General features: G+C 42.2%; 1 protein-coding gene across 1 annotated transcript in view; it reads left to right on the top strand.

Annotated features, from left to right (window-relative positions):
• The window catches only part of LOC310792000 (NACHT, LRR and PYD domains-containing protein 3-like), a gene marked incomplete at both ends in the record, with an annotated part of 67,296 nt that extends 41,819 nt beyond the window's left edge, over positions 1–25,477 (top strand). The window contains 6 exons of the mRNA XM_083653682.1: positions 160–366; positions 5,255–5,515; positions 21,786–21,921; positions 24,400–24,520; positions 24,905–25,070; positions 25,288–25,477. Coding sequence (XP_083509808.1) covers positions 160–366; positions 5,255–5,515; positions 21,786–21,921; positions 24,400–24,520; positions 24,905–25,070; positions 25,288–25,477 — 1,081 coding nt within the window. The remainder of the gene's footprint in view (positions 1–159; positions 367–5,254; positions 5,516–21,785; positions 21,922–24,399; positions 24,521–24,904; positions 25,071–25,287) is intronic.
• Between the last annotated feature and the right edge of the window lie 1,312 nt (positions 25,478–26,789).

The following is a 26,789-nucleotide window of genomic DNA, read 5'->3' as shown; positions in this document are numbered from 1 at the left end:
TGTGTCTAATGGTGTCAGGTTTAACCAGAATTTGAACTGAACTGCCCCAATTATTGCAGTTATCATCATCAGAAGTAGTAGTCGTCGTCGTCGTCGTCGTCGTAATTGCTTTATAAGTTGCTTGCTTGAAGTCCAACTCCTCATTTATTCTTTATTCAGATTGAGGAGCTGCAACTTGTCAGAGACTAACTGTGAATTCGTGGTCTCAGCTCTGAAGGCTAACCCCTCCCATCTGACAGAGCTGGACCTGAGTCACAGCAACCTGACTCTGGAGGAAGGTGCGCATAGAGGATGGAAGCTGCATTCAGGATTTAGGCTGATCTCTGCTGGACTGGAGAGTCCACACTGCAGACTGGAGACTCTCAGGTCAGACATCATATTTAATAATGTGCTGATATGAATATTAACTGATTGTTTTTACTCTGCTTTATTATTATTAGGGGTTCAAGCCCCGAAGGACTGTCTGTATGTATGTATGTCTGTATGTCTGTGCACAATTCCTCAAATCTGCATCACTGACATTCACTGATGACATCACAATTACCAGTATGTCAAAATATCATCATCAGTGATGTCATCGCTAATTATTCCAGGAGTGTCTGTCTGTCTGTAGCCACTTCTAAACATGAACTCTGGATTAAACCCAAAACCCGTAAATCAGGTCCGGCTATTCCCAGCAGTTCCCTTGCTAGACATGACCCAATAAACCAGTTCATATCTTTCTAAACATGAGGAGAAGCTCCGGCGCTGCAGTTGAATGATATTGCGCAGTTTGGCAGAAGGGTGGTGCACGGCCGAGCAAAGAGGGCAGGGGGGGAGGGCAGGGGGGGGGGGGGGGGGGGGGGCTGCGGGAAATGGTGCTGCGGAAAGCCTGTGGCAGTGGCAGCCATGAAGTGGAAAGATACAGCAAAGATGGCGACGTCCGTGGTTGTGTTGTTTGTTGTGCTTCTGCAATATTTCCTCACACGTACTCGGCAATGCGGAAAAACTATGAAGAAACTGGAAAGGTATATATATACGTGTAAGCAGAAGAAGATACGAAGCAGCGACACGTTGTGCACAAAGATCCCACCAGAAAAAGGTTGCTTCAGTGTTCGTGTTACCTGCCCTCCAGCGTGAGAGAGCAATGTGGAAGCGAGGGAGACCAGGCGGATAATTATTCTGGGAAGATGCACTTAAGAACTTTGATGAGGTGGAATGGAAGTGCAATTTTCAATTTTGCATGTCCCGGTCTACGTTAGAGCAGAGGTTCTCAAATGTTTTTCAGCCAAGGACCACTTACAAGATAGAAAATATACCGGGGACCCCCTCATTCTGATTTGTGATTTTGGGCTAAGCTTAATTGTTTCCACGGTAACGTGCTTGACTTTTAATTTGATAGGTTTGTTATTAGAATGTAATCCATGAACCATTTTAGATTTAAAGCATAAACTATTTTCGTTGAACTATGAAGATTTTGCAAAAAAAAAAAAATTTTTTTTTTTTATTACATTACATTTACATTACGTCATTTAGCAGACACTTTTGTTTTATCCAAAGCGACTTACAATATCACAATTTGTCAACAGTACAGAAAACCACTATGCAACACAATCAATGACAGCCAAGATATTTTGATAGACTAGCACCATGTAGGAAGTAGTTTGAGAAGGAATAAGTAACATGTAGCATTTTATTAAAAAAAAAAAAAAAAAAAAAAATTACTTGAAAACTTTTCGCGGACCCCCTGGCAAAGTGCCACGGACCCCCATTTGAGCACCACTGCGTTAGAGTATGTGCTGAGTCTGGTGGAACCTGCCCTAACACGCAAGATTACATGATGGCGAAAACCACCAGAAGCACGTTTGAGACTGGCCGTTGTGCTTTGGTGGTATGCCACACCGAGCGAGTATAGAACAATAAGCTGCGTGTTTGGTGTTGGACTGTCTACTGTGGGCTACCGTGTGCGTGAAGTCACATCTGCCCTAATGAACAATCTAGCGTTTCATGTGCCTGCCAAAGGGGGAACAGCTCCAGAAGAGCTTAGATCATGAATGTGTCCACAGTAATTTAAGACAGTAACAGTTATTTCACAGTAAGCGTAAACTAAGTGTTCAAGTGGCTGATTTAACACATTCACTGCCAGCCGTTTTTTTTTTACTGTAGGTAGGTTCTGCCAGAGGTTTTTTTTGAGGATTCTGGCTCATCTTTCAAGACCCGAGGATTCTTTTCTGCTAAGATTTTGTGAACACACAATATCTCAAAAGAACTAATAGAATGTGTGCTTTCTCTGTCTAAAAGAGTTAGTTTGTAGAGTTAGTAGTTATGTAAGCATTAGCAGTTGAATACAGCATGGTTTCAGCGTCTGAAAAATTATTCTGAGATAAACGGCTTTTTGTGAAATTCGATAGAACAGTCACTTTAACCATTCATTTTTGGCATCAGTAAGACGTCAGACATCTAAACAATAGTTTTGAACAGTAATTTCCTCCATAACAGCAGGAAACACCCCTCTCCTTCAAACTCCTCCCTCCGTGTGTGTTCTTCTTGGCTGCAGCGGGCGTGTCACAAGCTCGTTTCTGTTGCTGCTGTAACCTCGCGTCACCAGGCTCACTGCTTCTGCTGCTGCTGCCTGTCTGCTGGCGGCCGCTGTGCAAGTCTGGATGGGCTCGCTCGTTTCTTGTGGTTTCGGTTGAGAGCTTTGATGAAGCTTTTGCGATTCTGGTCTTATTTATGCTGCGTGTTTCAAAGTGTGTTCCACCCGTAATCTATTATGCAAATATGCAATCCCGCACCGCCAGCAATCAGCGCGAAAACGAAAGCGTTTTCGCCAATCCATTTTCATGAGAATGGCTTCCTCATACTGCTTTTTGCTTGCCTTCCTCTAGTCTGGGAGAGCACTGTCGCCACTTAGTGGGTCGGTGGAATGGGTTGTACATGTTCGGTGGCTCCAATATTGATATAAGAGATGTAAAAGGGTTAGATGCACATCCCACGGTCAAAAAAAAAAATCATTTTTTTGACGTATTAATACGTCATTGGCAGTCAACCGTTGGATTTTTTTTGACGGATTAATACGTCATTGGCAGTGAACGTGTTAAGTGTTAAGTGTAATGGCCTGTCGGTAGAAACTGTTTTTGTGTCTGGTAGTTTTGGCGTACAGTGCTCTGTAGCGCCTGCGAGAGGGAAGGAGTTTAGACAGATCATGGCCAAGGTGAGATGGGTCAGTGATGAGTTTAAAGCCCCCCTCCAGCGTATTTTGTCATCTTTAAGATATTTCATGTGTAGCTGTGGTTTTCCCTGCTCTCTTAATGAGCCACAGTGTTCGCAAGTCTATTTTGTTGACATATAACCTTATTCTGGGCTCAAAGTCCTAAAAATAAGCTGTTGGTAAAAACAGGTGATGACGTCAGACATTATGGTTGTTTGACGACTGACATATGATATTCAGATAATAATAACTACTGTATGAGTTACAGTGAATAGCTGGCAATTAGCCTCTGGCATTAGCTAGCTGTTAGCTTGTGAGTTATGTTAGTTACACGACAGTAATACGCCACTGAATGACCAGTTTGATATAACTGACAAGCAGTTTGAGCTTGTCACTCTTTCCATAAAGCCCACCAGCTTTGACTGGTTGTTAATATTTATAACAATATTGTGGCCTCTGGACAAACATTTTGCAGAGGTAGAGCAGGGCTCGACGTTAACTTTTAAAAGTGGTTGCCGGAGGGGCTTTTGGTTGCCCGAATAAAAATATGGTTGCCCAATTTTAGTCGCTTTATATTTTGAGTAATTAAGATACTATGCAGTCATAAGCCGGCTTAATAATGACGATGTGACAGAAAAGTAAGTATAATAATCTATAGTATAGTATAATAGGCCTATTCAGTGTGCGCACCGGGTGTAGTAGTAGTAATAATGATAATAATAATAATAATAAATTTGTGTCATTTCGTTTTCTAAACAAATCTTATTTTTTGTTTTTATAATGCATTTGCACTGAAAGGATTTAACTAATATTTGTGAACTTTCATTTTCATATATTTTTCAACAGTTATTGTTCATATTGTGCTTAATTTAATTTTCCGTGTGGACACTCGCCGATGCGGGAAGCATATGAGACCTAAGCGCTTGTTGTAGGCTACATGCTTTGCAGTATAGCATTTGTTTTCCGTCCCGTTCAAAGACGCACGGGTATTTCACCTCAATGACAATTTCCTCGTCCTTTGTTTCTGTGCGGGGCTGCGGCGGACGAGGTTCTTCTTGCGTCTTGCAGCCGCTGTGATTGTGTGCGAGCAGCCCCACCTGTCCCAGTCAGTACTCGTTAAACATACCGCACGTGCAGCATGCATCACGTAGGTTCCGACTGGTAATTAGTAACATCGTTTCGATTGTAACAGCAATAAAATGTCACATATATGTCACTCACAAGTATTAAAACATTTATTTGGTGTATATTTTGCTGTTTGCTGCTGTACATATTTTGTTGCATGTTAAATCGTGGTTGCCCCTGGGGCAACCAAAGACCGAGAAATGGTTGCCCCATGTTTTTTTTGGTTGCCCGGGGCAACCGGGCAGCCGTTAATGTCGAGCCCTGTAGAGGCAGCAATACTTTTTCTGGTCTACCGCCTGGAAGGGAGACAAAGATCGTATATTGAAGGCAGGAGTGATGCTCTTATCCGTTTTGGACAAGAGCGCCACAGCCATGATGTTGCAGTAGAACAAGGTATACGCCTTCGGTTCGGTTCTTATCAATATACGATCTTGGGCGCAAATGATGATGTCTGTTATTACAGCACGTATGTTTTCATAGAACATCAATGGTGTACAGGTATGAAAAACTCACTGTAGGATGAAGTGTTACGGTGCTAGCTAGACCCAAAATGTTAGTTTCTGTAGCTTGTTAAATAAATGTCTACCTCCAGCCTAGCAAGGTTAATTTAGGGACAGGTTGAGGTTAATTTAGGATCAAGTTATTGTTAAATCAGGATCAAGTTCTCCATCCAACTCAAATTCTGCTTTTTACCACAATTATTTCCAGAGAAACTGCCATCTGAAAATATTGTCCATATAAAATTGGATTCTGAAACTTAACTGAACCTTGTGACAGCCGGTCTGATTTCAAATGGAAAGACTCTATGATGCCGACATGCTGCTGATCCACACTGACAACATGCTGAAGTCCACTGGATTATGAAACACTGGATTGTTGAAAGCTTTCTGGGATATGTTATCTTATACCTGTAGCTAATTTGCTTTATTCTTTATTCAGATTGGGGGGCTGCAACTTGTCAGAAGCGTACTTTGAAGTCCTGGTCTCAGCTCTAAAGTCCAACCCCTCCCATCTGAGAGAGCTGGACCTGAGTGGATGCAGGCTGTCAGAGTCTGACTGTGAAGCCCTGGTCTCAGCTTTGAAGTGCACCCCATCGCATCTGAGAGAGCTGGATCTGAGTAACAACAACGTACAAGATTCGGGGGTGAAACTGCTGTCTGCTGGACTGAAGAGTCCAGACTTCAGACTGAAGATTCTCAGGTAAAATCAGTTTACAGTTATTTCTCAGCTGATTTGACACATTTCTCCAAATTATGGTCTGTTCTCTCAAATCAGCATTCCTGAATCTGCAAAGGTCGCTCTGCAGGTTTTACACAAGGATTTGAGTTTTATTGATCCAGCTTCATTATACACAGCAGTGAAGCTCAGTGACTTAGAGAAGATCATCCATGTTCTGATATGTTGTCATTAGATTACCACATCTCTCTCTCTGTTCATCTCAGCCATAATTCACTGTCACATCTCCAGCTGCTTCAGAATAGAGCAGCTAGATATTAACCAGTGGGAATGTGACATCATCATCTCCCAGTTTTAACACCTGTTCTCTGGTTACCAGTTAGATAGATAATTCACATTAAAATGTCACTGAACACATTTAAAGCAGGCTAGCTTTGGTCCTGAATTACACTGTGGAGCTCTTAGTTCCCTGTGAGCTGAGGGCCAGCTGAGATCTGCAGGTCCTCCCAACTTTCCTTCAGACTCAACACTGAACATAGTTTCACTTTAGTGAGGCTACAGATTCACTATCATCTTTAAAACTCTTTATAAAACACACTTTTATTGACTTGCTTTTGTGTCATTTTGTGTAACCTTTCTTCTCTCTCTTCTTTTCTTCATCTCCTTTCTCATGTTTATATTTTATATTACTATTTAAATTCAGTTACTTTTTAAAGTGTTTCCTAAGTTATATCCACTTTATTGATTTATTGATTGATTGATTGATTGATTGATTAATTGATTGATTGATTTATGGCCTGTTGTGCAGCGTACCAGTGCATGTGCCATTTGATGGATTTAACCATGCAAAGCACCATGCAAACACACTGGGACTTGCTCTAGACCAGGGCCTCATCGATACAGTCTGTCAGTAGAAACAATACAATAATGACATTAAATATAAGAGTCAGGTAGCCTCATCAATACAGTCTGTCAGTAGAAATAATACAATATTGACATTAAATATAAGGGTCAGTGGGTCAGTTAGCCTCATCAATACAGTCTGTCATTGGAAATAATACAATAATTAAATTAATATAAGGGTCAGTTAGCCTCATCAATACAGTCTGTCAGTAGAAGTAATACAATAATGACATTAAATATAAAGTCAGTTGGCCTCATCAATACAGTCTGTCAGTAAAAGTAATACAATAATGTCAGTAAATATAAGGGTCAGTTAGCCTAATCAATACAGTCTGTCAGTAGAAGTAATACAGTAATGACATTAAATATAAGGGTCAGTTAGCCTAATCAATACAGTCTGTCAGTAGAAATAATACAATAATGACATTGGCTGGGTTTCCCAAAATCTTCTTAGCGCTAAGAAGCTTCTTTAACCCTTCTTAAGGCCCCCTTAAGAAGCAAATGCGTTTCCCAATTGCTTCTTAGCCTAAGATGATCTTTCGTTACGAAGGCATGCATTTCCCAAAAGCTTCTTAGCGCTAAGAAGCTTCTTTGACCCTTCTTAAGGCTCCCGTAAGAAGCCAACGAAGCCAACGCGTTTCCCGATTGCTTCTTAGCCTACAATTATCTTCCGTTATGAAGGCTGCGTCTCCCAAAAGCTTCTTAGCGCTAAGATGATCTTTCATTAAGAAGGTTTTGTAAGAAGGGTCTGGGGCATTCTTAACACCTTCTTAATGACGAAACACTGGCAGATCCAACCGCGTCAGGCAAAAGGAGATACTTGTGTCCACTGTTCCTCTTGTGTTTTTCCCTTTTTCCTTTCTTTCATGCACCCTTTAGTGTTTAAAATTGGGGAACACTTGAAAATCTCCCCTGTATGTATGGTTACTTGTGTTTTAAATGTTTTACCGTACGCTATATTCCTCTAATCAGAATGGATTTCTTTTATAATAAGAATGTTGTGGATTTATATAGCACCTTTCACAGAACCCAAGGTCGCTTAAATTCTGTAGTGTGTCTCGCAATTTTGTTGTATGCTGTGTATATAAAGCAATTTGAACTGCAGTCCATGTCTGAAATAAATAATGTTTAATAGAAGAAGTTCTTGTTTAACATGACCACGATTAGGTTATTCTACAACAGTGTTTCTCAACCACTGGGTCGTGGCCCACTGGTGGGCTCAGAGTGCCATCTAGTGGGCCGCAGAGGACCTCTCACATCGAGATGGTGGACAGCTCCGGTTAAGATGCTTCTTAAGAGCCTTCTTTAGCGATGTGTTAAGCAGGCTGTTAAGAAGGCGTTTGGGAAACACTTCTTTGGAGCCTTCTTAACTCCTTAAGAAGCTTATTAACTCCTTAAGAAGCTTCTTAAGAGTTAAGAAGCTTCTTTGTTGGGAAACTCAGCCATTAAATATAAGGGTCAGTTAGCCTAATCAATACAGTCTGTCAGTAGAAGTAATACAGTAATGACATTCAATATAAGGTCAGTTAGCCTTAATGATAGAAATAATACATTAATGAGATTAAAGCCCCCCTCCAGTGTATTTTGTAATTTTTAAGATAGTTTATGTGTTGGTGAGTCATGACGATGGGCCCTATCTTCATACAGACGATATCCCCTATTTACGCTTGCGCACCTGTTTGCCCGTGCCTTAAGGCAGGGAAGATACTGGTCTGCATTGCGCATTTGTCCAGGTGTTATGCCGAGTTTTGCACCCCCGCCCAGCAGCATCCGCACCTCACAGGGGCATATTGTAATGATTTATACAGAAATGTAACTGTTTAAAAGTGATATAATTGTCTGGGTAGACGTGAGGTCCCTGATTTCTAAGTTAAAACAACCCCGAAATATGTTGGGGATGCAATTCTCGGCGGGGATGCGGAAACGTTCACGGCACGTGTCGCAGGCGCAAATTAGAGCCGTGCCAAAATCATCTGCACTCCCAAAATGCCTGCACAAACGGGATTTGGGCAGTCTTAACTACCAGAATTATTCACAGGTGTGGCCAGGCAATGCTGGGCATTACGTCAATCAAAATCAATCAGATTCCCGTCTCGCAGGGCGCACGGTGGCGCAGTGGTAAGCGCTGTCGCCTCTCAGCTAGAAGGTCCTGGGTTCGATTCCCACCTGGGATGCTGTGAGCGCTGAAGGAGTGGGTGCCCGTCCGCATGTCCTCGAGTGCCCACCGCCCGGGTGGGGTCGTCAAAATGGTCTTTCTGTGTGGAGTTTGCATGTTCTCCCCGTGCCCCCCTGGAGGTTTCCTTCATATAGTAACCCCTCACCAAAACATGCAATATCCTGGTCGCTGATGTGGTGCCTCCTCTGGTCATTAGGGGCACCTGTTTGGAGGGAGGGAAACTTGTTGGAATAGCGTGATCCTCCCACGTGCTATGTCCTACCGGTGAAGCTTCCTCTGTCAGGTAAAAAGAAGCGGCTGGCTAACTGCCCATGTCTCGGAGGAAGCATGGAGCCAGTTTCGGCTCTCCCCAGATCGGCAGAGGGTGGAGCAGCAACCAGGATAAATAAATTAAAATTAGCACTAATCAGGGATAAAAATGGGGGGGGGGGGGGGGGATCTGGGAAGATTCCCCTCTCGCGATAGCTGCAGAGATTATTATCAAGTATTTTAGCGCCTGGAGCGCAGCTAAGAGGTGCTTTTCAAAGCTCTTAGCACAAAGTAATTGCGATAGGACGATAGGATAATGCCATCTATCCCCACATTTTAGCACTGAAACGCCTGCTTTGGCATGTGGCACGCCTACGCCCAGTACAATTATAACAGGCATGCGCTTGTGCCCTCCCCCAATTTGCATTGCGCACGGTGTTAAACGAGTGCAAACGCTAAATTACCGCTTTTGGGAAGATAGGGCCCCTGGTCTGTTAATTAGCCACACTGTTAGCAAATGTATTTATTTTGAGCACAAAGTCCCAGAAATAAGCATTTGGTAAAAACAGGTGATGAGATTATTATAGCATTTCATATCATATATCATATCATGTCATCAGTTATTATATAATTCTATCATTATAGTGGTCTGACGACTGACACATGATAGACAGATAATACAGTACACTATACAGTAAATAGCTAGCATTAGCCTCTGGCGGTAGCTAGCTGTTAGCTATGTTAGTTATGTGCATATAATGCCAGTGAATGACTTGTTAACCAGTTCGGGTCACTCTCTTTCCATAAAGCCCACCATCTTTGATATCTGTTTTCTAGTTGTTGATGTTATAACAATATTGTGGCTCCAAACTAAAGTTTTTCAGAGACTGTCATAGCGGCATAACTGTTTCCGGTATTTCCATTCTGGGCGCAGACAAAGAGTTGAGCAAAGAGAGAACAGACAAAGACAGAACAGTGCTGCAGTCATTATGCTGCATTAGCATAATGAGTAGAAAAAGCTATTAACATTCGGTTCTTATCAATGTAATTTCTTTGGCGCAAATGATGACATACAGCATTTTCATAGAACACAAACAGTAATACAGGTAGGAAAAATTTTAATATAAGGGTCAGTTAACCTCATTAATTCAGTCTGCCAGTAGAAATAATACAATGCTGACATTAAATATAACAATAACATTTCCACATGTCTTCTTGTCCTGCAGGCTGAGTGTCTGCCAGCTGTCAGAGAAAAGCTGTGAAGATCTGGCCTCAGTTCTCAGCTCCCAGTCCTCTAGTCTGACAGAGCTGGACCTGAATAACAACGACTTCCAAGATGTAGGCATGAAGCTGCTCTCAGCTGGACTGCGGAGTCCTCACTGTAGACTGGAGACTCTCAGGTCAGGATCACTGTTACTGTTCAACAGACCATTTAAATTCTACTTCACATGCACATTAATGTCAGAGAAAATATTGGTTCTCGCATTTTCCTGCTGTGGTCTTTGAAACCTGCTAGAAAACCAACATTCAGCTCCACCTTCTCTCCTCTGAGATAGTTATTTATTTTTATGCTCACTGCCTCTGTTGGTGAAACCTGAAGTAAAGGACTTGTCAGATTATGTCGAACTGAGTCCAGAACTGAACTGAAAACACAAACCTGATGCTGGTATCAGCTGTTAAAGGGATACGCCAACATTTTGAGAGATTCGCCTATTTGCCATATTGCCGATAGTAAAAGTGAATGTAGATGCTTTTCTCTTCCCTGTGCGTGCATTAGAAAGTGTGTTTCACCCTCCTGCTAGTGAGTTTGCACTAAAATGGCAGTATATGGTACAGCTGCCTACCCAAATGAATGAATGAATGAATGAATGAATGAATGAAAACTTTATTTAACAGATTGCAGATTGGGTACAATACAGTACGGCTCAATACACACAATTGTCAAGGGGATGCAGACCAGAGAAAGACGTTTGTCTTGTTTACATCAGGGTCCCCCATTTTCAATTCATAGTGACATTTATGACACACACAACATACATGACATCATGACATTTACGTATGGCATAGGGCCCTAATACAATACATACATGACATACAGCATGACCTACATGACATACAGGTATATAGTTCTGTTACATTTGTGACATATACGATATGCAAATATACAGTATTGTTACCCATAGATCCTAACAGAGAATATATACATATGATGGGGAGGAGACTGTACATTAGGAGGGGATGGGTGGGTGGGAGAAAAAATATACATACGGTGGGGAGAAAATATAATACATACGGTGGGGAGGAGACTGTCTATTAGGAGAGGGTGGGGGGGGGGTTTAGGTTTGGACATTTACGGTGGCCAGTTTCGAATTGCAGCCTCCCGTATGTGCTCTTTAAGAGCGGTTTTGAATGTGGGTAGGGATGCACATCTTTTTACGGCTGTGGGTAGGGCGTTCCACATTGTTGTGGCATAATTGCGAAATGTGTTTAGTCCCTTTTTGTGCCGAATCTGGGTTGCACATGGTTTGTGGAACTCCCTCTGGTGTTGTGGGCGTGGTACTCACTGACCTTTGGGAAGTATTTCGACATGTACATGGGTACCTGTGTGGTGTAGTGTATCTTGTAGACCAGGCCCATTGCAAGTTGCTGTACTCTGTCGTCTACTCTAAGCCATCCTAGGTAGTCAAAGTGGGCAGGGGTGAGGTGGGTTCTAGGAGTAAGGTCAAGTAGTAGTCTGACCAGTTTGTTTTGTGATGTTTGTAATCTTGTTTTTAGCGCCTTTGATGTGCTTTGGTACCATGAGGTGCAAGCATAGTCGTAGTAGGGGAGGTCCGGGACGAATGAAGCACTTTTTGTTTTTTTTGTCATTGTGTAAAGATTGTTTCAGCTAGAGTTACAATATTTTTATGTAAGCAACCTACACATGTCCTCTGGCAATACCAACCGTAGTTTCGTTCCATGGGTCAATACATCAGACGTCATCAGATGGCAACCAGAAGCTGCGCAATGCTTCATTTGTCCCACAGTGAAGGGACAAATAAAGCACAGGCGGGGGACTAATGCAGCGGTTGTGAAAAAGGCACAAAAACAGCCAGGTAACAATTTTTTTCTGGCATTAATTCCTTCATCTTTTGGTCATCTAAGAAACTAAGTATTATGAAATACATTTTAGTATGTTATATGTTGCAAATTAATATAATTATAACTTCTATCTATATATTTTGCTGATGTGATGTGATCAATATTTTACCTCCCTTAAATGGCTTATCCAAAGAAATATTTGAATGTGTGCATTTTTTTGCCCTCTGTCCGTGGTCCTCTTCCTTATGCGAGGCATTGTCCTGCAAGCACAGATAAATGCATAGCCTATTCAAGGCAATTGGAGCAAAGTGCTTTATTTGTCCCCCGCGCGTCTCCCTGGATGAAAGCTAAGCTAACACAAAGGATATGCTAACATTACACACAAAACAATCATTGAGCTGTAGTCTACCAATAGGTCTAACAGATGAATAGCGTTAGCAGCATTAAATAAATAAATTCCAACACGCTAATAGAAAAATACACAGTTTGCAATATTTTACTCCCGTTTGAAAATAAGACGAAAAGGCAACGTTTTTGCGGATATCGCCGCCATCCACTGACTGGCCGAGCTGAAATTTCACAGGAAGTGAGCTACCAGGAAGTGTAACATGGGGGGAAAAAATCGTCTTCCTGAATTTCGTCAAAGATAGTATATGAGGACAAGCTTACTCCGTCCCCCTGCTTAATTCGTCCCGGACCTCCCCTACCCTTGAATGAGTGCTCCTGCCAGAGTCTTCAGGGTATTCTTGTTTACCAGAGAGGAGATCCGGTACAAGAATCTAGTTCGTTGGTTGACTTTTTTGATTACATTGGATGCCATTTTGTCACAGGAAAGATTTGCCTCTAGGATGGAACCCAGGTATGTAATTTCATCTTTCCTTGTGACAATATTGTCACCCACTGTAACTGAGAAGCCGTCGGTCTTGCTGAGTTTGTTATTTGATCCGAAGAGAATGGACTCTGTTTTACCCAGGTGTAATGATAGTTTGTTATCAGCGAGCCAGGTGCAGATTTTGCCGAGTTCTGAGCTGAGGATTTTTTCAACCTGTAACTTGTTCTTGTCAGAGACCAGCAGGGCTGAGTCGTCCGCGAACAAGAACAAGTTGCAGTCACAAGCTGACGCCATGTCATTTGCATAAATTAGGAACAGTAGCGGTCCTAGTATGCTTCCTTGTGGAACACCACAGCTCACTGTGAGGGGGGGGACAGCGTACCGTTTACCTCCACCATCTGTTCTCTCCCCTCCAGGTAGGATTGCATCCAGCTCACTGATAGACTATCAAAACCTATTGCTTTTAGCTTGTCAATCAGAATGGAGTGATTGACAGTGTCGAAGGCCTTTTGTAGGTCCAGCATGACCATGCCGCAGTATTTGCCCGCGTCCACCTCTTGTTTGATGTGGTCGTTCAAATAGAGAAGGCATGTGTCAGTGGAGTGGGATGTTCTGAAGCCGGATTGGAATTCGTAGATTAGATTTTTTTCCGCAAGGTACTTTTCGACCTGTTCGTATACTATTTTTTCCATGACTTTCGAGATGGAGGTAAGAATAGAAACAGGGCGGTAGTTGCCTGGGTCCAATTTGCTGCCCTGTTTGTGCAGGGGGGTCACTCTCGCAATTTTGAAGTCCTTGGGGACGTGTCCCTGTTTTATGGAGAGGTTTATTATGTGTGTGATGACTGGGGTGATGGCGGCTGCTGAGTCTCTGAGGAATTTGGAAGGGATGTTGTCATGGCCAGTGGCCTTGTTAGGTTGGAGGGTGCTCAGTTTTTTGAGTACCTCATCTGTTGATACCATTTCAAGTTTGAAGTCGTCTTTGTGGACCCCTAGGTTTTTGTAGTATGCTACTATGTGTTCTACCCCAAAATGCCCTGAGTGGGAGGGTAGTTTATTAACCAGTGTTGTGGCTATGTTTGTGAAGAATATGTTTAGGTATTTGGCCACATCCAGTTTGTCTGTGATGAGAGTGTTTTCTGTCTTTATGTTTATGTTTGTAAATCTGGTTTTTAGTTTTTTGCTGCAGCCTAGTTGGTTGTTGAGTCATTTCCAAAGTTCTCTGGGTTTGTTTTTGTTTTCCTCAGTTTTGTCATTGATGAATCTTTTTTTTGCGGTTTTGATCATGGTGTTTATGTCATTTCTTAGTCTGTTTCTTTGAATTTTTAGTTCAACCACGTGGGCTTGGAGTTCACTGTTTGGGCTTTTGGTAAGCTTTGTCTGACTTTTATGAAGTTCCGAGCATTTTTTGTCTCTGGTTTTCATAGCGGTCAGTATTTCAGTGTGCATCCATGGCTCAGCGCAATTTTTAACCCTGGTGGTTCTTAGGGGTGCCATGTTGTTGAGTATTGTTGTGAATTTGGTTTTGAACCCAAGCCATGTTTCTTCATCTAGTGTACCACTGAGCTCATCTGACCAGTCCATGCTCTCCAGTTCTTGGTTAAAGGCCTCTCTAGAGTAGGTTTTGAGGTCCCTAGATGAGACTGTTTTGTGACAGCCGGCCTTTTGTTTTGGCTTTTTGCGGGTACAGAAAATCATATAATGATCACTTAGCCCGCATGCTATCACCCCTTTGTTGGAGATCATGGACTTGTCAGAGGTCAGAATGAGGTCAATGGTAGTTTGTGTTGAATCCATTGGGCAACAGAATTAGGGAATGTATGAGGCCAGTCCTGGAATTCCATTAATTCGAAAAGTCCGCAGGGGGGCGCACGTCAGGTCCCCAGGAAGATTAGCGGCTGCTTTGCAGCAGCTAATGGGGATCCTAATAAAACTCTAAAACTCTAAAGTGACGACACGTACATTGGCTCCAATGTAAAAATGAGCCGACTTCTCTCTCGTTCTGTGTCTTAAATAAACATTTTCCGAATGAGCTTATGGTCTGAATAAACAATTTCAAGTCTTTTTCATACTCTCCTGGGCTCCGTTTTCTAAATTATGGTCCCATTTCGAGTAAAAGAGCCGATAAAAATTGTAACTTTGGGGGCGGGATTTTCTTTGATTGACATCAGCCACAGGAAACCAGATGATCCCAACCAGTTGCCAAGGCAGGCTAGCTAGCTAGCTAGCTAGCAACGTAGCCAGAGATTAAAAGTAAAATAACAGAAACAGCGTTACCTTTATGATATTTTAATGATGTTAGTAGACACACGTAACAGTATAGATCCCCGTTATGAGGTATGTTGATCAAAAGAACACCTAAAATGCTATATCGAAATCGGGTTTTAGTGGACGGGCAGCGACCATACAAGTTGGGGCTTCAGAGCTGATCTGCGGCTAGCTAGCTAGCAACGTAGTAACAGTATAGATCCCCATTATGAGGTCTGTTGATCAAAAGAACACCTAACGCTATATCGTTATGTAATGTGACTTGTGACATGATCACCACATTTCAATAAATATAACGTTTTTGCACATTTGAATGCTGCTGGTCGTTTGTTTAACGCTGTATATATTGGACATTTAAAGCTGATACACAATTGTGTTGAGGTAATTCCGCAAAGCTCAGTTAAAAATATAACGTGTAACACTTAAAACAATCAAATGTAAATTTTTCACAGCAATACAGTCCAGCCCATGGTGAGCTAATTGTTTGAATTATATCGAAATATATTTGTATGGTGTAGCAGACATTACAATAATATGACAATATAAGCCAGTTACCCTAGCTAGAGAGAGTAATTTCAGCCCACCAGATATCACCATATTTCGTTTCAATAAATATTAAGCATTCATTGATTAAAGCAGACTGCTGGTTTCTCCGTCGTCATGTCCTCTGGTCCAATCTTCGGTTCGTAGTTTGTTTGTGTTCACTCGACATCAACAATCTTATACATGATAATATACAACAAGGCTATCTTTGTTGACAATGTTTATTGACAAAAGCATTAAAACAAGCAAATATAACAATATTCTCCGGTCACTGGCACTAGCTACAACTTGAACAGAATATTATAGCTTTGATCTTCACAAATCATGATCCTCTGTTGTGTAGTTTAGCGTTAATCTCAGGAGAACAGAATATTATAGCTTTGATCTTCACAAATCATGATCCTCTGTTGTGTAGTTTAGCGTTAATCTCAGGAGAACAGAATATTATAGCTTTGATCTTCACAAATCATGATCCTCTGTTGTGTAGTTTAGCGTTAATCTCAGGAGAACAGAATATTATAGCTTTGATCTTCACAAATCATGATCCTCTGTTGTGTGTGTCCCATCTGGTACTGGACGGCGGCTACCCCTGGAAGAAACGAATTAGACACTGTTAATCACTGTATAACGTTAACGTTTGCTTACCCAACACTACGTGCGATCGATTGGTAAATACTGTAAATGCAGAGGTGGATAAACTATCCAGAGGAGTTGAACCCCCTTGTTCCCCCTCATTGATTGATAGTTAGCTAACGTTAGCTAGATATATAACGCTATAGCTGGTAGATCATATGAGTATGCTTTGAATCTGCCTCATCTCAAAGAGGTAACCTAGGTAAACAGAACTGCGTTTGTTTTCTGTCTACGTCCGAATCTGTGCAGCATGCAATACTGTTTAACGTTGTATAACGTTAACTTATGCTACTCTAGTCTAACGTCCTCCTGTAATGACAAATGGACATGTAGCTAGCGTTAATGTCATGCTATGCAATTAGCGTTACGTTAGAAAATAAGATTACCTAGATTTTGTGGAAGATGCAAGCGGCAGGCTGGTGACGCCGCGCGAGGTCTGGAGGAAATAATACTCTGGTTTTTCTTCGGGCTACTGTATTCACTGTGAGAGCAATGGAACAAGGCTAGCAATAGCAACTAACGTTAGCAACATTTGTTAGCCAAGCTAACGGCTAGCAGGGAAAATAACATGAACAAGATGGATGCCGTGGCGGAGGAAACCCTCCCCCGAGTCCCCTCCACGCTCACGCCCTTTCCTGTTTTCCCGGCTCCAGGTTTGAACAGATTTCCCACAATGCAACAGGAAAATCCATTCATCCAATCAAACGAAATCAAACAATATCGGGAAATGAGCTTCATTTTGCCGTGTCAAAAACATATAGCTAAGGTGGTCCATTATATTTACTGTCAATGGTTGAATCACATACCCTTGTTGGTTGGGTGATTAGCTGGCCGAAACTGTGCAGATCACAAAACCTACTGAAGGCCTTGAAGACGGGTGTTACTTTACGTAGCATATCCGTGTTCCAGTCCCTAATAAGAATCCTTTCTACACCCTCCACCCCAGCTAAACACCCATCAAGTGTGTCATAGAAGCCACTCTGTTCTGGCGGTCTATAGATTGTGCCTACTAGTACGGATTTAGCCCTTTCGAACAAGATTTCAATCCAAACAGTTTCAATTTCATCATGGTTAAGGTCAGTACGGTTGATGAATTTGGTATCTTTATGAATATACACACAGACACCACCTCCATACTGATTCCTATCCCTCCTGACTATTGAATAGTTTTCGATTTCTATCTCTGGATCCTGTACAGATGCATCTAGTTTAGTTTCTGTGAAGCACAATATGTTTGCCTTACCGTTCATAAACAATTGTCTGATTTCAGCCAGGTTAGGTCTCAGGCTGTTTGTGTTTAGGTGGAATATGTGTAGTCCATTTGCGTTCGTTATCTGGTTTATGTCGTCGAGTTCAAGGTGTTGATTGTCTGTGATCCGTTCTGTGGTGTCTGGTTGACCGGGTGGCGGTAGGTGGGGAGGGGGGGATGGGGTCCTATGTCCATTGTTGATAGCCACGTTAGCTTCCTGGGTCCTATGACCATTGTTGTTAGCCACGTTAGCTTCCTGGGTCCTATGCCCATTGTTGTTAGCCACGTTAGCTCGCCTGCCATCGGGCGATGCCTCGCTGTTTAAGTCCCGCGACGTGCTGGGCGCCACGATTGTGAACTCCGGTTCATTCCTTCTCACTGTGGCCTCTCGTGGGTTCTTTTGTAGAGGTGATAGTGGAGGAATGTTGCCGTTGATCGTGTCGTTAGCCGCCGCTGTCTGTGTTGGCAGCAGTTGTCCTGTATTGCTAGCTATGCTAGCCGCCGCTTCCTGGGTCAACAGTCCTAACTGTCGTGCCTGTCTCCGTGTCATGACTGGACCCGGGTTCTGGTGTATGTCTCCCGACAGGAGCAAATATAATAGAATCATTGATTTTCTATCAAACTTGCCTGTCGGGGGTAATTTCTTGCGGTCCGGATTCGCCGTGAGTGCTGCGTGAATCGCCGCGGTTCCAAAGGCTGGATGTTTCCTCTCCGAGCCCGTTAACAAATAGAAGTCACAATGGGACTGTTTTTTTGCGTTTTCGCTACTTTCCACTTCTGTCTGGAGTTGTTTAAGTGGTGAGTTCACGTACAAGTCCATAATCCACAGGAGGGAAAGTAGAAAATGCGCAAAAAACCTTGTTGTTATTCTGTTGCGTTGGTTTAGCCGGGAGCTGCGTAAAATGCGACCACCCATGTCGAAGCCGGATGTGAGCCCCCATTCAGTCACCAAAAATACACATTCGAACAGCACCAGAAACACTCACATGTACATGTTATGACTCGTGTACTCACCCGGCAATGAAATAAATCCAACATTACCTGAAATGGGCATTTTAGAAGTAAATACATACCAGCAAGTGATGACGGCATGCACCTCAGGCAAAGACAGAAGTAACTTTGGTTCTGCCATAATAGTTCTGGCTAAGGATTTACTTAAATCAGGACTAAACCCCCCAAATGTCTGGCAAAACGGTATTCTACTTGATTTGAAAACTCTGCAGGCAAGATGGCCGCCTATACTCCCTTGTACCCTGGCAGACTTCCTAGCCCATAAACTAACATAACTTGGCCAATAAGTATGTAACATACAAAATAAAACAAACAGTAATGTCTTAATCTGATGTAGAATGCAGAGGACATGTAACTGGTTTGTTAAACTCACATTCCAGGAATATTGTATTTACTGGGATGCTCTAAAGATAACGTAACTGGCGCGTGCCTCGTCCTGGAACCAGGGGTGCGGTAATAGAGAGGAAAACGTGAGGGCCCTTGACTGACAGGGTACCTAAAAGAATTACCACTAGGGAATTTTTTACAGTACGAAATGATTAAACCTATCATCATTAATATAATATTTTATTCAGTCACATTTTTTGGTTCTGCCCAGTATTACAACCGTTTTGGAACAATATGCAGAAGGAAATTAACACCATCTTAAAGACTGCCATCTGAATACAGACTTTGTGCTGCTGGGCAGAACGGTGGAAAAAATACAAAATAAAAATGACAAATATTTATTAAGGATACTGCGCATAACAGCTCTGAAACAAATAACAAGAAGGTGCCTTCAAAAAACAAGCCCTCTGATAGACAAATGGAGAGAAACGGTTCAACAAATATATCAGATGGAGTACTTCATTTATAAGATTCAGGGGAATCTGAAACTATTTGAAGATAGATGGTCTAACTGGTTAAACCACTATCAGGTGGTGAAGTAATCCTCAGTGCAACCAGATAAAATAATAACAATAATGACCTGAAGCTACTGAATTGATGTTCCCTATATTAATGCGGACAGTCACGTAGGGGAGCACTACCTTACTTTGAGTAAGGCTCTGTACTTTTTGTCTTTTTTCTTTTTCTTTTTTTTTTCTCTCTCACAGGTATTTTGTATCTGTATTTGTAGGGTGCGTTGAGTATCACTGGGTGAAGCACACACCCATGTCATCTAATCTGTATGTATGTTATGTATGTATGTTTATACGTATCTGTCATGTCTCTATTATAATATACAAAAAAGAAGAATTGCCATCACCACAAGATAATATGGGCAAAGATGTACGAAAATACAGGATGACAATAAAAAGTATTATAAAAAAAGTTGATTTATTTAGCCCTAATTCACAAGCATGTCTCAGAGGGCTTTACAGAGAATGTGTCTAACTGAAAGCCTAGCTAAGCACTATCAATGAACAGGATTGAACAATCTTATATTAGAGAGGGAGAGAGGGGGAGAAGGGCGAGAACAGGGGGAGGGAGGGGGAGAAGAGAGAGCAGAACAAACGGGGTATACTGTGGCTGGGCAATACGGTTTAAATCAATATCACGATAGGCACAGGGGTCAGTTTCGATACCAATGTATATCACAATATGGTTCATGTACAAAAAATCCTGTTAAGTAATCCAATTATCTTATCATATATATGTAATTACTGTGTGTGTGTGTGTGTGTCTGTCTGTCTGTCTGTCTGTCTGTCTGTGCAGGCTCTCAGGTTGTCTACTCACAGAGGAAGGATGTGCTTCTCTGGCCTCAGCTCTGAGCTCCAATCCCTCCCATCTGAGAGAGCTGGACCTGAGCTACAATAGTCCAGGAGCCTCAGGAGTGACGCTGCTGTCTGCTGGACTGGAGGATCAACACTGGAGACTGGAGTCTCTCAGGTATGGAGAGCTATCTTTGCAAAAGCGGTAATTTAGCATTTGCGCTCGTTTAACGCCGTGCACAATGCAAATTATGGACGTGCACAAGTGCATGCCTCCAATTGTACTGGACATAGGCATGCCCAACACGTTCTCACTCCGAGCACGTAGCATATTGACGCTTTGTCCCATCCCTTGTGCGTCGCTTGTTACTAACATGGTACCCTTGAGCGACCCATGAAACGACTTGGGCTTTCCGACTAAAGTCAATGCAAACCCATGGAAGTAATCTTTGACGCTTATGGCAACTGCTCCCCCATTAGCCTAACTGCTCCCCCATTAGTCAACTGCTCCCCCCACTGCACGAAAAGCCGGGTTTCCGTCCCCTTAAATGGCCACATACGGCCACATACCTCTCTAATTCCTGGCAGTTCACGGCAGTACAAAACCTGTGGTGTTGCGTTTGTTTTGTCCGCTGATCGCCGAAAACGCATCCTCGGGTGTCGGCACGGGGGGCGGGGGCGGGGGGGGACTTTCAGCCGCGACAATAGATCGTTTCACACCTTGCAGTGCGCCTAATTAGAATGTGAATAGCAGCGAGCTCAGCCCTCTAGCAAAAAACGAATTAATTCATTGGATGAGAGCAGCTCACTCTCACAATACAAGATGGCTTGTGACTGGTGGATAGAGCTGTCACTAACCGCTAGCTTGTCCATTCATTGGATGGAGCCACAGAGAAATATCACTTGCTATTGGTCAAACCCCTGGTCATGCTTGGTTAAACCCCTCCCTAATAATAATAATAATAATAATAATAATAATAATAATAGTGGTGCTGGTAGTAATTAATGACAATAATAATAATAATAATAAATCAATGCTGTGTGCTTAAATTCACGTTATTGTTACACTTCAATGAATGCCATCAATATTTATTTATTGAATGGGGAAGAACATTTGCGAGGAACATCGTGAATAGTAAAGTTTTATTAAATCAAATGCAAATCAAAATACACATGTACATGTCATAAACAATTAAGATCTAAGATAAAAAGCATCAAAGGAGAGGAGACTGAAATATTACAAGAAAAAAAGATTTAGGTATCGGCATGTAAAGGCAGCATTAACTAATGTTAATTACAGTTATTGCAACAAAAAAGATTCATAAAAAAAAACACTTCAAAATGTCAACATGTAAACTGCAAATTGAAACAACTCCACTCAACTGCAAACTCTGAAACAAATTATTCAGCCTGTGCACATGCTGCTCACACATATTGCAACAACAAAAAAAGATCCATTAAAACGCTCTTCAAATATAAACTGCAAATGTAAACAACTCCACTCAACTGCAAACTCTGAAATAAATTCAGTGGCCAATGCTAGCCAATGGGCATCAAGTGAGGCCTGAAATATATTTTTGCCGCTTCTGAGTCTATATGATCTAGGGGGCATTCTGTCAGAATCTGTGCCGGTGCGCAAGCGTCTGTGGTGTGTCGCAGTGTATTTCTGATCAGAGTCCAGCTTTGCTTGGAGTGTAGCACACAGGTTTGCGAGCTCCTGGCTGCGAAAGGAAGGTGGTCGCACAACCCAACCAGGCAGTCCATCAACTATGCCATCTTCTTCATCGGACATCATGTCTGTTGTGACGCCTTTCCACAAGTCCATGTCATTTGCCGTTAGTACACTCCGCCTTGCTTCCAGCAACTGTGAACATCAGTACAGACAATCAGTACAACTCAACTCAAAGTGACAGAAAAATAATGCAAATGAAAATATGCATTTTGTGGTCAGTGCTTACCCTCTTCCTTCTCTGTCGACTCTTGGCCGATGTCTTCATCGCTTCGGCCTGCCCCTCAAGGTCTGGTTGGCTGTAACGGTAACTACGACGTAGTGTTTCATAGTACGTCTTACAGGCAGCTGGAACACAATTAAATGAAAACTATTACATTAGGAGGTGTGTGTGTGTGTGTGTGTTTCAAGGACCCTTTTCCCCAAATTCAAGGACCCAACACAGCATTGATCAAGGTTAATTACTGTTACATAGAATTGAGGTAAAGTGCACAACTCCTTGTATGAACAACAGACCGGGTGCCTGGATAATAGATAACAATAAAAGAGGAGAGCCCGCACGTACGGTAGGCTAATTTGAACAAAGCCTTTTATTGGGCAGAGAAAAATAGGACGTTTCGGCATAAAGCCTTTGTCAACAATGAGAAAGAGACACATTCAGAAATATACAAACACACATCAAAAGGCTTTGTTCAAATTAGCCTACCGTGAGTGCCGGCTAATTATTATTTTTATTATTATTATTATTATTATTATTGTTGTTGTTATTGTAAGTTGTTATTATTATTACTACTATTATTGTTTATTATTATTATTATTATTAATATTATTATTATTATTATTATTATTATTATTATTATTATTATTATAATATTATTGGTAGTGTTATTGTTGTTACTATTATTATTATTATTACTATTATTATTATTATGATGATTATTTGGTTGTTACAAGGTGTCAGAGATCTATAGTTTTGAACCTCATAGGCCTATGTGGACAGCCTGGTAAACCAGCCCGTCACTCACATTTCATTTGGTTCCCCGTGAAATGTGAGAAATTCTTCTCTCCAGCGCAGTGTTAATTTCGTCAACGATGACGATGACGAAATGATTTCGTTAACGCCCCTTTTTTTCATGACGAAGATGAGGCGTTGACGAGCTAAACATAGCTCTTTGATGACAAAAATATAACGAGACCTATGTGTTGTTTTCGTTGACGGGACGAGACGAGACGAAAATGTAAGTGGGTTGGCGACATTCAAAATGCATGGCATTTACCCCAATTGTGCGTGCAGTCTGACAAAAGCTCAAAACATGAGGAATGCATCCTGTCCTCGTATATACTCTTTGCAGCCACCACGCCCACCACCAGGACCAGGCAAGCACACCGTGGTGGTTACAACACAACACACACACAGGTGAAGAACCATGGCCCGCAGCGAACATGGCGGCAGCGTCAAGTACGTCAACAACAAAGGGGCTTGGTGGTCGGAACAGAAGAAACGATTTATGGAGATACTTTACATATAATGAAACTGAACGGAAAACACATTGCACTGTAACGGGAGAGGGGGATACGACATGTGGTTACAAGATAGGTGGCAAGAATACCACAAATCTCAAGAGGCACCTGAAGGCTCACCACGCTGCTATATTTGCAACGGTAAGCTGCTAACTGCAACAAGTCCTGTTAACAAATCATATAACGTTACATTTGCTAATGCTAACATAAGTTAATGTTACCTGACAATCGGCCTGTGGTAAATTTCCTACGAAGTCACGTTGGTTTAGCCTGGAAGCTAGTCCTAGAAGCTAGCAAAAAAAGTTAAAAGTTTTCCACAAGGCGCAAATGAATGGGGCTCCTACTCCTAGCGATAGCTTCTTCTGGCTTGCTAACGTCAATTCACTAGCTAGCTTGTTATGAGTAAAACTTTTGGTCAGGCAGCAAGTGAAATGCCATATATTGTCCCATGTTTGAGTTAAACATATGGGGGGAAATGTAGCTTTTCAGACCTGTTGCTGTTTCCCAATGTGTCTAAATGAACAGCACAACTGCTAACGTTTCATGTTTAGTCAGGATGTTTATGGACAAGCAACTTATGCTTGACTCGTTTTCACTTGTCCAGAAAGAGAAAAAATATATATTTAATGCAATTCCTGATCATGCATTGCATTTGGATTTAGCCTACTAAAGCCTCATTTATACTCTATTTTCATACGAAAATAACGTCTTTAACGTAGAGTATGATTGGGCCTTAACTAGTCAAACTGCAATTTGTTAAACAGCAATTTATATTTGCAAGATATTTGTGTATGCTTTCTTAGCTCTTAAGGCCAGGTAGGCATATATAATAGGCTAGTATTGTGTTTATCCCATCATTTGAATCTTCAAAATGTTATATAATTTATGATAATACTGTTAGCACAGTAATATCTTAAATCAATTAGCCTACATTTGATTGTTTTGTATTCATCTGTAGGCCTTTATAGGTCTACTTTGTGTATGGAGTAATTGTATCCCCTCTTTGTTTTTTTCCTCACCCAGATCCCAGAGACCACAACTCCAAAAGCCAAACCTGGTGGTCCAAAGAATGACGGGGCACAGTCATCTATCCCAGCAGCCTTCGCCGCAGGATCCAAATACAAGTCAGACTCGCTGGAACAAGGTGCTAAAGAACAGGCGATGGCCCTTTGGATTGGACGCACCGGTCTACCTGCTCGCACAGTTGAGGATGAAGATTTCATCCTCATGATGGAGACCTTTGATAAGAGGCTGACCATACCCAAAAAAACTAAAATAAACAACTTAGTTGACAAGCTTTATAATGACGAAAAACAAAAATTCAAAGAGAGACTCGCCACAGCACGCAAAGTAACAATTGGGCTGGACATATGGACCAAAAAAGGACTTACAGCGTCTTTTCTGGCAATTAGTGCATGCTATTTTTGCACTGTGGAGAACAAAGCAAAGCACATACTTTTGAGACTTGACCAGATCGCCCACCCACACTCTGCAGAGTCTATAAAAGCTTGTGTTGACCGATGCACAGAGGACTGGGGAATACCACAACACAAAATCCTGACTGTCATAACTGATAACGAAAGCAACATGGTTGCAGCGTTCAAAACTAATGAACAGGATGAGCCCAGCAGCTCCGAGGATGAATCCATGGAGAGTGACGACGAAGACTCTGAGGTGGTTGGAGAAGACCAAAGGTAAATTATTTCAGTTTACTGTTAATAAACATTTTCAGTAGCAGATTAGATTATGTCTGTCACATTGAGCTATGCTTGGTTATATTCTCTTAGCAATAAATATGTGCGCGCATACATTGTTTATTGTATTGCATGGTGTTGTTCCTGGTAATTGAATTTCCTATAGAAGATTAATAAAGTCTTTCTTTTTCTCTGTGTTTTTGTCTTATCTATCTAGGTATGGAGCCATAGATAGGACCCCCTGCGTTGTACATACACTACAACTCGTGGTGAACATGATCCAGAAAGAAGTAAGTATCAAACGACTACTGGACAAAGTTAGAGTGCTTGTCAGGCTCTTCCGCAAGTCGTCGGTGGCAACTGAGCGACTGCTGCAGCTGTGTAAACTAACTCTGGTCAAAGACTGACCCACTAGATGGTCCAGCACATACCTGATGATATCACGGCTTCTCAAAGTCAAGGACTCAGTAGTTCAGGTCGCTGATGGGATGAGCTGGGACTATCTACTGCCAAGTGAGTGGCAGAGGCTGACTGCTCTAAGAGATTTGCTCCTCCCCTTCGCTGAGCACACCCAGATGCTCCAGAGCGACACACTGTCTTTATCCCTGGTGGTGCCTGCCCTGCTGGACCTGCATGCTCACCTGTCTGACTTCCCCCATGCCCAGGGTTCTAGCTTCAAGGACCTAGCTTCCCTGGCAAAGAAGATGAAGGCAAACATGGACCAGCGGTTCGGCTGCTTTCTTGATCACACTGTCTCCAAGTTCTCACCCCTCACTGCTGCTGCATGCTTCCTCGACCCGACAGTCGCACCTGAAGCACTCCTTGAAAATGACGATGAACAAATTCAGGAGCTTCTGACCAAAGCAGAAGATTACATTGCTCGATTGGTGCCACCAGTAGTACGGGAGGAGGAGGCTGAAGATGAGGAGCCAGAGGAGCGAGAAGAAGAAACAAGAGAGGGACCACAGAGAAAGCGGCCCAGATTCAAATTCTTGTCAAAAGCAAGCCGGCCATCCAGGCCTAGCCTCTCAAAGCCGTGTGTCAGGCAGGAAATGAAGAAATTCAAGGAGCAGCTGTCACAGCCCATAAACGAAGAGACTGCCCTTGACTTTTGGGCTGCACAGGGAGATTCTGTTTATCCGAGCCTAAAACCTATCGCCTTAGATCTTCTGGCCATGCCAGCATCTCAAGCATTTGCTGAGCGAGTCTTTAGCGTTACAGGTGACCTCAGTCGTGGCCGTCGAAATAGAGCAAGAGTCATTTTAGAGAGAGGCGCTTTCCTCAAACTGAATCGAGTTCGGTAGGCTAATTCTGCTGACAGCATTGCAAGTTGCTGCTACTATTACTATTAGTACCAATATCCTTCTGTGTCTGTTTGTACTTGCTGTGAGACTGCACTAGGGCCCCCCTCTGATTGTTTTATGTGGTTCTCAAACCTTTTTGGCTTCAGTACCCTCTTTCCCTGATTTCTGAATCCCTTTAGCCGACTACAACATTTTGCTTAGGAAACGGCAAGAGAAAACTATAGCATGATGCAATGAATGAACCCCTTCCACCTTTCCACCTTTTGTGGAATATAATATCACAAAATAAGAAATGGAGTGAAAGAGTTGCAATTGGTGCCTCCTGAGCAAATTTATTTTAATGTTGTATTTATTTTCATGACTTGTACTTACATTTTGCATTTCCCCGCTTTCTCCCAAGTAGCGACCCCCTGTA

This window comes from Poromitra crassiceps (genome assembly GCF_964638095.1).
Source record: "Poromitra crassiceps genome assembly, chromosome: 17".
NCBI lineage: Eukaryota > Metazoa > Chordata > Actinopteri > Beryciformes > Melamphaidae > Poromitra > Poromitra crassiceps.
Note: the sequence above shows the minus strand (reverse complement) of the source record. Positions and strands in the feature narration are given on the sequence as shown.